Source organism: Phytophthora sojae (genome assembly GCF_000149755.1).
Source record: "Phytophthora sojae unplaced genomic scaffold PHYSOscaffold_4, whole genome shotgun sequence".
Taxonomy (NCBI): domain Eukaryota; phylum Oomycota; class Peronosporomycetes; order Peronosporales; family Peronosporaceae; genus Phytophthora; species Phytophthora sojae.
Window position 1 is genome coordinate 654,904 of NW_009258118.1, and position 13,043 is coordinate 667,946.

The window sequence follows — 13,043 nt, forward strand, 5'->3', positions numbered from 1 at the left end:
CCGCATCTTCCGCGATTCGCAGTACTCCACCACGATGATGCCCTTCTGAACGAAGGCTTTCACGAATTTCACCCGAACATCAATGTGCTTGCCTTTCCAGATGAGTCCTCCTCCTCTAACTGCTTAATAGCAGCCTGGTTGTCCACATGCATGATGATTGCTCGTGGACGACGACCCCAAGCTCACCGAGTAGTTCGCTCAGCCCAAGCAGCTCACTTGCAACTTGTGAGGCCGCTACGAACTCAACCTCCATGGTCGAGAGTGCAACGCTGCTCTGTTTCTTACAAAACCAGCCGACCACCATACCATCGATGCATAGCACCCCTCCGCTCACAGACTTGCGATCGACACGGTCGCCCGCGTAATCAGCATCGCTGTAGCCCTCGAGCCTCACCTCGGCCCCCTGCACTGAGCTGGCGTCAATCTCCAGGCGCAGCTTGACGTCAATAGTACCCTTCAGATACCGCATGATCCTTTTGGCGTTCCGCCAATCTGACTCTCGAGGAACATGTGCACGCCGGGCCACACGGTGCACGGCGAACACAATGTCGGGCCTTGCGCACCGCGCAATCCACAGTAGGCTCCCCACAAGTGACTGAAAGAGTTGAACCGTAGGGCGGGACGGTGTACCATTCACATCGCCCGGTAGCATAGCGCTGTCGTCGCCTTCGTCCTTGTCGTCCACGACTGGTACCCTCACCGCGTTAGCATCAGCGAGCCCAAAGCGCTCCAACAACTCCAGGATCGCCTGGCGTTGATTCAACATGTAGCCATGCAGTTCATCGTACACGATGCCAGTACCCAGAAACTTGGACACACGCCCCAAGTCCTTGACGTCCAACACCTTCATGTCTTCGAAGAACTTGTCCACATTGGCGACGCTCGTGCCCGTCACGAGCAAGTCGTCCACGTATACCCCTACGACCGTAAGGTCCGAGCCGTTGCCCCTCTTGTACACACAGCTGTCGGTGTAGAACTGCTCGAAGCCGAGCTTCAACAGCGTCTTCTGTAGGTGCAGAGCCCACAGGCGACCCGCCTGCTTCAGGCCGTACAAGCTTTTGCGCAGCCTCAGCGCTATCTGCCTTTCGTTCGCAACTCCCAGGTCAGCCAGCGTCTCACTGTTCACCGTCATGCCTCGCGGCACATGCAACAAGATCTCCAGGTCCGGCTCCTTCTCAGCTCGCACGTACGCGTTGGGTACATCCCCGTGCCTGGCAGGCACGTTATACTTGCGCGACAGCGCGAGCACGATCCTAGCAGAGAGACCCTCCAGCGCGGCGCTAAACGTGTCCACATAGTCCACACCATATTCCTGTTCATTGCCGCAAGCAACAAGCCTGGCCTTGAACCTTTCCAGAGTACCATCAACATGCTTCTTAGTTTTGAACACCCATTTCGAGTGTAGCAGCTTTGCGTGTCGTGGTTTCGCCACGATTTCCCACGTGCTGTTTGCCTCCAACGCACTAATCGCTTCGGCCATTGCCTTGCTCCAATCAGCGGCACGGTCAGAGTTCATCGCTTCGGTGTAGTTCTTCGGGTCCTCCGAGAAGCTTGCCATGGCAACTGGCACATGCTTGCTCCCCATGTTGCGCGTTCGCATACGAGTTGGTTCCGCTGGCGGATGGGGAACATGTTCTTGGTGCTGCGCTTCCGCCTCGGGTGCTCCTTCCATTGTCTCATTGCCTTCTTTTGACTTCTTGACCTTCGACCTCTTGCTGCGCTTTGACCTCTTTTTACCCTTGCCGCGGGCAGCCACTCTCTCCTTCCGACGAAGAGCCTCCTCCCGTTCCTGCACAGCACGAGGTCCACTCGGCGAGCTGCGCCTGCAATTGCTCATTGCCGGGCGCATTCAACGTCTCCACATTCTGCACATGCTGCGTCACGATGACGATGCGGTCGTGCGGCAGGTACACCTTGTAGCCTTTAGTCTCATCGTCTTTTCCGATAATCATCCCGACCTCAGCTCGAGGCTTCCACGCCTTCTTGCCTGGGTCCCGGTACGCCGTGCACGCGCTCCCGAACACCACAATATCGGCCAACTGCGGCTGCACGCCCGTCAACATCTCGAGAGGTGACGCTCGGCTCGGGTTCGCGCTCGTCGGAGTCCTATTCAGGATGTACGCCGCATACTGCACTGCGTCCCCCCAGAAATGCAACGCTAGTCCGCTTGCGAAGATCATGCACCTCGCCATGTTTAGGACAGTCCTGTGCATGCACTCAGCTTTTCCATTGGAAGCCTGATTCTTGGCCTCACTTACTTGCCTCACCACTCCCGTTGACTGACAGAACAGATTCACGTTGCGGTACTCGCCACCTCCGTCCGTACGCAAGACGTGCACCTTGCAGTTGACTACTGCTCGAAGTACACCAGGAAGCGCTCGAACATCTTAGCGGCCAGGTCCTTCCTTTTTGCCACGAACACCCTGTAGTAGTTGGTGTGGTGGTCCACGAAATTGATCAGGTACCTGTTGCCGTTGCGATCCGTAGGAGTCATTGGTCCCTTGAGGTCACTACAGATCACACCACCAATCCTGTCGATCGGCGCGTTCTTGCCCGAGTCCTGCTTGGACTGAGCGTTCTTCGACTGTTTGCCTTTCGCGCATGTCAGGCAATTAATCCGGGCCCTGTCAGTCAGCTCGATCTCAGATCCCGATGCGTCGGCCATCCTCTCGACCGTGTCGAACATGAGGTGCCCGAGGCGTTCGTGCAGCTCCATCAACGTGCACTTCACCGGTGCGCACTGCAGACTGTCCTTCTCAGCTTGCTTGAGCGTAGCATACACTTCGCTGCTCTTATCGTCGCGCGGGTCCACATTCACTGTGTTTCCTGCGCTCGCCGCATTCACCGTGTTCACAACCAGGACATCATTCATCTTCTCCACCTCGAACACGCGAGCGCCATCAGCAACTCTCGCCAGGTGCCGACGCTTTCCCTTGTAGACCAATACGGAGCCCTTTTCTTCGATCTTGCAGTACGACAGCAAGTTCTGCGCAAGTCGTTCACCGAAGTACACATTGCTTACCACAACGTCGTGTTCAGTGCCATCGCCCGCGGCACGAACCACGATGCGCCCTTCTTGGTCACCGACATGGACTGGCCGTCGGCAACCTTGCATGTCTCGCTACAGTCCACAGGGTCAATCAACAGGCTGGCATCCTTCACCAGGTGGTGACTAGCTCCGCTGTCAAGCACCCACGAGCTGCTGTTGCTGTTGCCCACAGCGAGCGCGAACATCGCCTTGCCTTCTTTCTTCTTGCCCGTGCAGTCTTTCTTCAGGTGGCCCGGTTCGCCGCAGCGCCAGCAGCGTCGCTCGATGCTTTCGCTGCCTGCATCCTTGACAGCATTCGCGACTAGATTACCGCTGCTACTGTTGCCACCGTGGCCACCGCTGCGACTCCCGCGAAAGTTTCTGCCGTGCGCATTTCCTCCACCATTCATATCCGCCTCGAGCGTGCTAGCGAAGTCCTCCAGTTCCCACGCTTGTCGTAGATGGTCGGCGCGACGACGGTCAATCCTCGTTTGCATCGCCCTCTTGACGTCAGGCGACGCACACTCGCAGATGTACTGCAGCACAAAACGATCCGAACAGTCTGCAGCACTCGCGATTGCCAGCAAATACTGATATTGCTCAGTCCAGGTACGATCAGCACACTTGCGCGCTCGCATCATGCGAGTTGCTTGCTCAACAGTGATCTCCTTTTCGTACACTTCTAACATCCGATACATCAAATGCTCCAGCGTTGGCGACTCCGCCGACCAAATTGTCTTCATCCGGTCAAAAAACTTGCGCGCTGGGCCCTCGAGGTATCGGTTCAAAGCACGAGCCTTAAAGTCCTCGGGTCAGTCGCCGCCGCTAATCACCTGCGCGGCGATAAGTTCGTCCAGGAATCTGAGCCCCCAATCTTTAAAGCCTGCGCCGAGGCCTTCGTACATCTCCTTGCCAGAGAATCTCTCGATCGGAAGCTTCATGTCCTTCAAGGACGGGATCTTCAACCCGAAGCCTCGCGGAGGCGCGAACTGCTGCTGCTGCAGACGCGGGTCCGGCGCGGGTGCATGCTGCTGGAACGGCACTGGCTGCGGCTGAGCAGGCGCAAACTGTTGCTGCTGCATTCCCGGGCTGATGCCCATTGCTTCGCTGAGCGAGTCGGCCCTCACTCGTTGCCGACGAGTTGCCAGGAATTGGCTGAAGGCGCTCGAGCCGGCCGCCGATGAGTTCGACACATACACTCCGTGCTGCAGCTGAGCCTTCTCCAGCCGATCGAGTACGAATCCTACTAAGTACGAGTAGCTGCCGAGCGCAGCTCCGTCGCCGAAGGCGACCCCACCATACGATATTGCGGGGCCGCAGGACCCGCCCCGGCCTCTGTAGTACTAATCTAACATTGAGAGTAGTGCAGCGAGCCGACGAGGCGAGCGGAACGGGTCCGCCACTGCCGTAGCGAAGCGTAGGCAGTCTGCTCCAATAGCGCAGCGAGCATTGCGAGCGAAGCGCCAACTAACATAAAATTCACCGCCGCGTAGCGGCGGCGCTCGGCTAATAGCATCAAGCTTCTAGGAGCCATTCACCTAGCAACATCAGCTCAGACGCACCGCAACACTTCAGTTCTAAACAAGCACAACAAGTCGCACACTCTACTGCACGCAATCCGACTCTACAAAAGCCGACAACCTTCTCGCTCCCGCTCCGCCGCAACCGACCTTCACCAACAGGCAGATTACGAGCTTTTACTTCAAGCCCTGTCTGGACGCTGAAGGGGACCTAACGGGTTACTACTCGTGCAAGTCTTGCGGCAAGCGCAGGAAGCACACACCCAGGACGGGTTACACCAATCTGTGTCCCATGTCCGGACTGATCCCCCTAGCTACGAGGGCGACATGCGTGGCGCTAGCGTGGCGGCTACAGGCACTCTGCTCCCATGGGTGAGTCAGAAGGCCTCTAACCGCTACGCATGGCTCCGGTGGGTTGTGATGGGAAACCTCCTCTCGTTTTGCGACTCCAAGGAGACTCGCGAGTAAGTACATTGATTTGTTTTGGATACTAAAATTGGTTACAAATTTGTCTCTAATACTCTGTATTGCTGATTAGGTACACGAGACTGAACCCTATCTCAGTACAGACGCTGACCGCGATCATGGAGGCTGTGGTCAAAGGGGTGGAGCAAGCCATCGGCGCAGACATGCCCGACAGCTTTGGTCTGGTCATCGACGGTTGGTCGCACGGCACTGAGCACTACCTTGTCGTGTACGGCTGCTACGAAACGGACGCTACCCGCTGTTGTCACTGGCTCCAGTGATCGAGGACGCCGACGACCAGATGAACGCCGAAGGTCACCTCAGGGCCATCACCAGGTTTTTGCCCTTCTTTGGCCAGTCGATGTCCGTCTGTAAGTTCTTAGTCGGTGACAACTGCGCAGCCAACAAGCGGCTCGCTAACTTGATTGGTGTGCCGCTAGTTGGCTGCGCAAGTCACCACCTAAACTTGGCGTTGCGTGACTACCTGGCACCGTTCGACAGCGAACTGGAGGAAGTGCAGCAGCTCATGCGCAAGCTGCGTACGCTAACGCAGGCCGCGAAGCTAAGGTAATTTGGGTATCCTCATTTTGCTTTTTTGGTACTGGCCTAATTTTGTGTTTAACCAAATTTTTATTTTAGGACCAAAACGGAGTTGTTGCCAGTTCTGCGGCAGGACACCCGATGATCCTCTACGTTCGCCATGCTCAAGCGCTTCTTCAGGCTTCGCGAGTTTATTTCGGCGGACGATGAAGACCTGGCCGACTACCTATCCTCGCGGACCGCACACCGGAATCTGGCTTCGCTGCTGGACAGCCTGCGCGACGTGGAATCTGTTTCCAAGCGTCTGCAAGCTGACGGACTGACGCTGCTCGACGCGCGAAATCTCTGCGACGGCCTCATCGAAATCCGACCTTCATTTGCGAAGTATCTGGGTACGTACATTAAATATGCTGAGGGGTTAATATGGGAATGCGGATTTAACATGTTGGTTATGTGTTGTGTATCACTGTTTACATACAAGCATCGGATGCTGAAATTGTACACTCGCCTGATTTCGAGCAGGCAGTGGTGAAGGTGCTTGGCGGCCAGGCCGCACTATTGTCGGAGGAGGAAGAGGGGGTCCTAGAGCCGTTCAAGCGCCGTTCATGCAACGTGTCTATCGCTCAGCCGCAGCCGGAGGCAACGGAAGGGTTCGCCGAGCGAATTCTCAAGCGACGCAAAGTGAGAGATGCCCCTGTGGCACGCTGTTGGGTGCAATTCCGCCCACCTCGAATATGGTGGAAAGGCTGTTTAGTGTTACTCGTGCGGTGCTTCGTCACGAGCGTCACCGCCTCTCGCCGATGATGCTCGAGATGATCCTGTTTTTGAAGATAAATATCACCTTCTGGAACGTCGCTACCGTGGAGCAGTGCCTGTAGGTAGTGATCGCTAAACTGCAGTAATTCACTGTGCCATCTTCTTTTACGCCGTTATTTATTTGCTTTACTACCAGCAACCCAAAGCATTATTCATTAGATTCATCAGACATCAGTAGATTTTTATGATATTTTCGGGATGCCTGCCAATCTTACTGTTACCGGTCCTGGTACCCTTGACGGCGTCAAGGGTACCAGGACCAGTAACAGTAAGATTGTTTCCTGTCAGGTTAATCGGCGGCCGCGGCCACAACTAACGTAGCAGAGGAAGAGTTAGGAACAGTAAGAGGGAAAATATATGAGATATATGAGAACGTGTGAATTACCTCGGCCCCAAAGGTGGTGGTGCCCTGGAACTTGATGTTGGCGTTGTCTTGCAACTGAGTGAAATTCAGCGTGACGCCAGCGGGCACTCGGAGCGAGTCGACGATGATAGTGTCGCATTCACTCACGTCGGTGTTGTTGGCGTAGTCTCCAGTGAGAGCGCACTTGTCACGACTCTACCGGAGTAGGAGCTCGGTGATCCTTAGTTGGCAAATTTAAGAATGAATTGATGTACTCGTGCGTCATGCCCTAGCTACAGCTAAACTACTTGAATGTGAATGATGTCGGCTGCTAGCTGGATTCGCACCTTGATCTTCGACGTGAGACTTGTGAAACAGATTGCAGCCAGAAAGTAGGGAGCTGTCACACTCCGCTCCTTAGGAAGTGGCGTAGGGGCTTGCGCGAGACGCTTGAAGTCGTGTTGTCGGACGAGTAGATGCTGCACGAGCATTGAATGCATCGATGAGACCTTGAGCTTGGACTAAGTTGCTTTCAGGCTCCCAAGAATCGGCGTTACCAGCGCCATACCATTACACGTGATATTCGCTGACGCCGCGAGCAACTCGGTGACCTATAATTTTGCTTGACCTGGAGCCCGATACTTCCGTCCCTCGTGATCAATTCGGGCACACGGTCGTCGCGCGTGGCGGAGTCGTCCGGCGTGTACGGCCTTAGTCGAGACACATGAAACTCATCGTGAAGCTGGAGTCCACCGAGTTTGTAGGTGTCTGGCGTCGTTACAGCGAGAACCGGGTATGGACCGACGTACTTTGCAGCTAGAGACCTTTTACCTTCGCTTCCGATGTGGTGAAGAGCGAGGTTGGAGGTATCCAAAGGCACTTCGTCGCCTACGTGATAGGTAGCGGTAGGTCGATTGCGGTCATGATAGAACTTCATACGCTGCTGCGCTTGGTTCAACGCATCTTGGCACTCCGTGAGGATGACCTGCTGTGTTTCGACGAACCGGGAGGTAGTCTTAGGGCCATCGCGGGGTGGGACTTCCAAGTCGCCGACGGAGCGCGGTAGAAAGCCCAAATCTGCCACGAATGGAGCCATGCCGATGCTGTCATGGACGCGCGAGCTGCAGGCAAATTCGGCGAGTGCGAGAAATTCATGCCAGTCGGATTGATGCGAGTTCACGTACGCCCGCAGATAATCACCAAGATACCGATTGGTCATTTCTGTTTGTCCGTCGGTCGATGGTTTGAAAGCACTGCTTGGGTTCAGCTTGGTGTCCTGCAGCTCCATTAGCTTCTTCCACAGCGTCGACGTGAATTTTGAGTCGCGGTCGCACACAATCGATTCAGGTAGCCCATGAAGACGCTGGTACTAATCACGAAAAAGCTTTGCCGTGTCCTGGGCGGTGGCGGTCGATTTTGTGGCCACGAAATGTGCTCGTTTCGTCAGGCGGTCTACGATTACCATAACAGCGTTGCACTTGTGCAGCTTCGTGTCGGGTAGACTGGTGATGAAGTCCATTGTGATATGCTTCCACCGACCTTCTGGGATTTTTAGCGGGTGCAGCAAGCCTGGGTCTTTCCTGCGCGACGTCTTCGTGCGCATGCACATCTCGCATGTGCTGCAATACGAGCGAACTGCGCTAGCCATTAAGGGCCAGTAGGATTTATGCTGCATGAACCGCAAAGTCTTCGAAGTTCCGGGATGCCCTCGCGCCGCCGAGTCGTGCTCTTCGAACAGGATACTATCGCGAAGTTCGCGGTTGTCAATCGTAGCGCTTGGGACCGATGAGAGCGGAAGTACAGCACATCACCACGAAGCTCGTAGCTGTCTAGGCGAGCTGTCTTGGGTAGATTCGGGTCTGCGGCAGCTGCTGTATTGTTTGCTTGAGCTCGTAGCTGGGTCAGTATTGGTCCAAAGTACGCGTCACTAAGGTACAACCGAGAACAGCGTTCTTTGAATGCTTGGCGATGGCGAGGAGCGGCGCTGCTGCGCATACAGATGTGTCGGAATTCCAGATGACTCATTCTCGTCTCCGACGTGTTTCAACAATTCTGCAAGTGAAATGACGGACGAGTCGTGCTTCCAGTCTTGGTTTCTGGAGATGAAGTCTGCAACCGTGTTGGTCTCGCCCTTGACCCACTAAAAAGGGGCTGGAACATCCCACGCTCATTAAGCCATCTTGCCAGCCGCTGGGAACACGTTTTCTGGCGGAGGATGGACTCGAGCGTGCGGTGGTCCGTCTTGATCACAAATGGCTTGTCAATCAAGTGCACTTTCCAGGTTCGCATCGCAAAGAGGGCCGCGAGGATATCTTTCTCGCGCGTGGGATACTACAGCTCAGCGGAGTTAAGCTTACGACCTCCGTAGGCAATTACGCGTTCGTGACCCTCTGATATAGATACCCGCCAACCGCGAAGTCCGAAGCATCCATCGCCACGCAGAACGTGCGGTCAAAGTCACGGTGAGCCAGCACTGGTGGACTAGAGAATCGTCGCTTGAGCTCAGCAAAGCAGAGCCGGTGTTGCTCGTTGAGTTCCACGCGCTCGTTCCGCGATTTACCTACGAGCAACTCTGTCAGCGGTGCCGTGAGCTCTGCGAAGTTCTGACGATACTTCAAAACGTAGACACAGGTTCCCTAAAACGACTGCAGCTCGTGGTTTGTGCGGGGGAGCGGCCAGTTTCGAATCACTTTCGCCTTGTCCGGATCCATGCGAATACCATCAGCCCCAATGAAGTCGCCCAAGCACGGTATCTCTCGAGAGCAAAATGTACATTTGGAGAATTTCACGTAAAGATGCTTCTGCTTGCAACGCTCCAACATCTTCTCCAGTGCAGCGAGATGTTCTTCCATGCTGTCAAACTCCGTGAAAACGAAGAGATAGTCAAAATAGGCTCTGTAAAAGTCCTTCTGATCCTCGAACACCTTCTGAATCAAACAATTGAAAGCTGATGGACTGCATGAGAGTCCCATTGGAGTCACGAGATATTCGAACAGCCCGTCAGGTGTGGGGAACGCTGTGTAGGGAACACCCTGCTCAAGCAACCGAACTTGGAAGAAGCCCCACATCAGATCCATTGCCGAGAAGATCTTGCCCTTCCTCATCGCGTCGTAGATGCCTTCCTTACGGGGTACAGGCGTCGCTGGGAGTCGGATTTTCGTGTTGAGTCCGCGAAAATCATGGACAATCCGCCAGCCAACCGCTTTCTTTACACAGAAGGTAGGAGCGGAATAGGGCGATTTTGACCGACGAATAATGCCTGCATCGAGCATTTATTTGGTCCATGCCCGGATCGCAGCCTTCATGTCTTCACTGAGGCGAAATTGTTTTCGCGCGACGGGGACATCGTCTTCGAGCTTGATCTCCGCCACAATATCATCGGTGCGCGTTGGAGGCACGGTTGGCAGGTGGGCGCGAAAGACGACGCCTTTGTACTTCAGAAGTAGCGATTCTGCAGGGTGTCCTTGTAGCGCGTCCCAGTCTTGAGCCTGCTGCCGACCTGCTTTCTCACTCTCGGAGTCATGTTGGATCAGGAAACAAAACTCGTTGTCCTTCGCCTTCAGCAGCTTCTTTAGATGCTTGGCGGCAACAACTCGAGTCGGGTCATGGCTAGACTCGTAGTCCTAGTGCATGTAGAAGTGCAGATGCGAGTCATCGTTGCTGGAGGGCCGAGGGTTGCGCCGGCGGCGACCGCCAACTCGTTTTGCGGGGTCTTGCCTCGCGCACGGTCGCAAGTAACTTCCAGAGTGGGCATTTCCACGGAAGGAAATTGCGCGCTCCGACCAATTTATGTCCGGTTTCATTCCCTCAAGCCATGGCCACTGGCCATGGCCAGCCGAGTAGCACATCTTTTCCCTCGGGCACACGTATCACATAAACGCGAGTTTGATAAGGCAGGGAAGCCGTCCATCTCGAGCGTGATTGTAGTTTCTCGACGAGGGATCTTGGCGCGACGATTGTTGCCGATCTTGACCGTCAAAGGCTTGGGGCACAATGTCACATCCAGGTTTAGTTTTTGTGCGAGGTACGGCGAAATTGCATCGAATGACGACCCGCTATCCACGAAGCAGCGGACGGAGCGATCCTTGATCCGGGCTTCGTGCGTCAAGTAGCAGTATAGTTTGTCCTAGTGAAAAGCCAGCGTCTCATGTTGTCTTGCGCTGGTCTTACCAGAGGTCGATGGCGCAGCGGAGGGCCTACTGCTGAAGCCTCCCGCTGTGGTCCGCTCGGTAGGGTGGCAACCTACCGATCTGGATCGTTTTTTTGCCGATCCAGACCCACCTGCCGCGAGATCACGGGCCTTTTTACGGCACTCTTCCTCGACGTGATTCTTCTTGCTGCAGAATCCGCACACCACCTGCGAGTCGGCTTTCTTGAAGTCCTTGTTGGTCTTCGCGTTGGTGCTGGAATTGAGCCTGGCGGTTTGTTGTCCTTACTCCTTTGGAGGAGGCCGCGTGTGTGCGGGCTTTGCATCTTCATAGCGCTGAGCCATCTCGGTGGCTTGTTCGAGCGTCTCGGGCATGTTGCGGGAGATGTACGCGCCCGCAAATTTTGCTGAAAAAAACCAGCTATTGACGACGTCAGGAAGCTCCGTGTCAACTTGCGAGAGCAAGTGCAGGAAGCGCGACGTGTACTCCTGCTGAGACTTGGTAGGCTTTAGCTCGAACATCTTCGACAGGGTCTTCTACTTGAAATCCTTGTCTCTAAAGCGAGCACGGATCTGTTCCTTGAACAGCGCCCATGTTAGCGCGTTCGAGCCCATCGAGAGTTTCAAATCTCGGAACCACGCTTGAGCATCAACGCCCAGGTTAGCGAATACCATGCCCAAGAAAGACGACGAGAACTCCTGCATCTCGGTCTGAAAGTCGGAGTAGTACTGCTCTGTACTAAAGATCCAGAGTTCCAGGTCGTCGTTGTCGTTGCCCTCGAAGCGCGGCGGATCCGATTTCTTTCGCGTCGGCCTGGGGCGAGACTGGGCCTGTAGGATTTGTTGCTGGAGTTGAGCTGTCTGCGCGAGCAGCTGTCCCATTTGAGTTGTTTGCTGCTGCGTTGCTTGGAGCGTGCATTGAAGCATCTGCGCCAGCAGTTCTGGAGTCACGGTTGCCGTCGCCGACGATGTCGATGCCGCGGAGCCCGGCTGGCCTGGCGCGGGCTGGCCTGGTGCCGATTGAGGCTGGGCGTGGCTGCTGGGAGGCACGTCCCATCTCGTACCCTCGGGGTTCGTTCTCTGGCGCTGGTGCGGGCGGTCGTCGGGCGTTCCCGAATCCATTACTGGCGGCAGCGTTCGCTTAATAGTAAATTAACTGTCACGAACTCTACCGGAGTAGGAGCTCGGTGATCCTTAGTTGGCAAATTTAAGAATGAATTGATGTGCTCGTACGTATTGTCCTAGCCACAGCTAAACTACTTGAATGTGAATGATGTTGGCTGCTAGCTGGATTCGCACCTTGATCTTCGACGTGAGACTTGTGAAATGCAGCCAGCAAGTAGGGAGCTGACACAGCACTTGCCCTTGAAGACCGGAGGAGTTTGCTTTTTACTATCGGGGTTGGCATGAGCGGAGGATTTTTGGGCGAATTCGGCGCTAGCCGCGTCTGGCTGGCCAGCGGTCATGACCACACCTTGCTTGTAGTTGGAACTGGTATCGATACGGGTCCGGCCCGCAGCGTTTGCCACCAGGAGGGAAACGGCAAGGAAAGCGGAGGAAATTTGCAAGTAAAGTTGGTGATCCGTACAACTCCAAAAAAAATGATGAACTCATCGGTCCTGATGGTCTCTAATAGATTTGAGAAGTAGTAAAACGAGTGGTTCAGTGATACGGTTCCGAGCCGTTTCTTCGCCAACGCGAGCTGTGTTTTGAGCTAAACATGTCACTAGTTCTGTAATGAATCTCATATGGCCCTGGTAGCAGTTTGGAAACTAACATGAATATGGTGACAACAACATGGCCAAGTGAGTTTGGCTGAAGAGGATACATGAGACGGTTTCAAACGAAACGATGCTTACGAACCTAAGTACGAATCGCGATTTAACCGCATCAATTGAAAGCGGCGTGTCTTATGCTTCGTTTAAGCTATTGAAGGCTCCAAAAGGTTAAAAACTCGCGGAGTGACATCGGTCTAGAAAAATTATCTCCATTTTCGAACCCCCTAAATTCCCGATTTTTTTTGGGCGTGTCACCTCAATATTTTTTCAATTTTAACGTATCGTATATTATCGGAAAGCTCGCGCTAAAAGCAATCTAATAAGAGTGGTTTTACGCTTTTTACGTGCTCTTTTCACTTTGGAAATTTTGGTGTCCGATTATTTCCGAAAAATAATTGGTCAACTT

The 13,043-nt window shown here is 54.5% G+C and overlaps 6 protein-coding genes across 6 annotated transcripts; 2 read left to right on the forward strand and 4 right to left on the reverse strand.

Moving 5' to 3' along the window:
- Positions 1 to 1,330: 1,330 nt before the first annotated feature.
- On the reverse strand, positions 1,331 to 1,585 carry PHYSODRAFT_502986 (hypothetical protein; the record flags this gene model as incomplete). The annotated part of the gene is made up of 1 exon (XM_009527398.1): positions 1,331 to 1,585. A coding segment is annotated over one exon (255 nt), but the record flags the coding sequence as incomplete, so codon positions are not given.
- Positions 1,586 to 1,733: 148 nt separating this feature from the next.
- PHYSODRAFT_300018 (hypothetical protein) lies at positions 1,734 to 2,192 on the reverse strand (the record flags this gene model as incomplete). Its single annotated transcript, XM_009527399.1, has 1 exon — positions 1,734 to 2,192. The coding sequence occupies one exon, from the start codon at positions 2,190 to 2,192 to the stop codon at positions 1,734 to 1,736; it is 459 nt and encodes a 152-aa protein (XP_009525694.1).
- A 1,648-nt stretch (positions 2,193 to 3,840) lies between these two features.
- Positions 3,841 to 4,110, reverse strand: PHYSODRAFT_502201 (hypothetical protein; the record flags this gene model as incomplete). Its single annotated transcript, XM_009527400.1, has 1 exon — positions 3,841 to 4,110. One exon carries the CDS (start codon positions 4,108 to 4,110, stop codon positions 3,841 to 3,843), a length of 270 nt encoding a protein of 89 aa, XP_009525695.1.
- Positions 4,111 to 4,660: 550 nt separating this feature from the next.
- On the forward strand, positions 4,661 to 4,834 carry PHYSODRAFT_460761 (hypothetical protein; the record flags this gene model as incomplete). Its single annotated transcript, XM_009527401.1, has 1 exon — positions 4,661 to 4,834. A coding segment is annotated over one exon (174 nt), but the record flags the coding sequence as incomplete, so codon positions are not given.
- Positions 4,835 to 5,695: 861 nt separating this feature from the next.
- On the forward strand, positions 5,696 to 6,461 carry PHYSODRAFT_285818 (hypothetical protein). The gene is made up of 2 exons (XM_009527402.1): positions 5,696 to 5,945; positions 6,035 to 6,461. Exons 1-2 carry the CDS (start codon positions 5,714 to 5,716, stop codon positions 6,355 to 6,357), a joined length of 555 nt encoding a protein of 184 aa, XP_009525697.1. The 5' UTR covers positions 5,696 to 5,713; the 3' UTR covers positions 6,358 to 6,461.
- Positions 6,462 to 11,396: 4,935 nt separating this feature from the next.
- On the reverse strand, positions 11,397 to 11,981 carry PHYSODRAFT_314354 (hypothetical protein; the record flags this gene model as incomplete). Its single annotated transcript, XM_009527403.1, has 2 exons — positions 11,397 to 11,756; positions 11,910 to 11,981. The coding sequence occupies 2 exons, from the start codon at positions 11,979 to 11,981 to the stop codon at positions 11,397 to 11,399; spliced, it is 432 nt and encodes a 143-aa protein (XP_009525698.1).
- Positions 11,982 to 13,043: the final 1,062 nt, after the last annotated feature.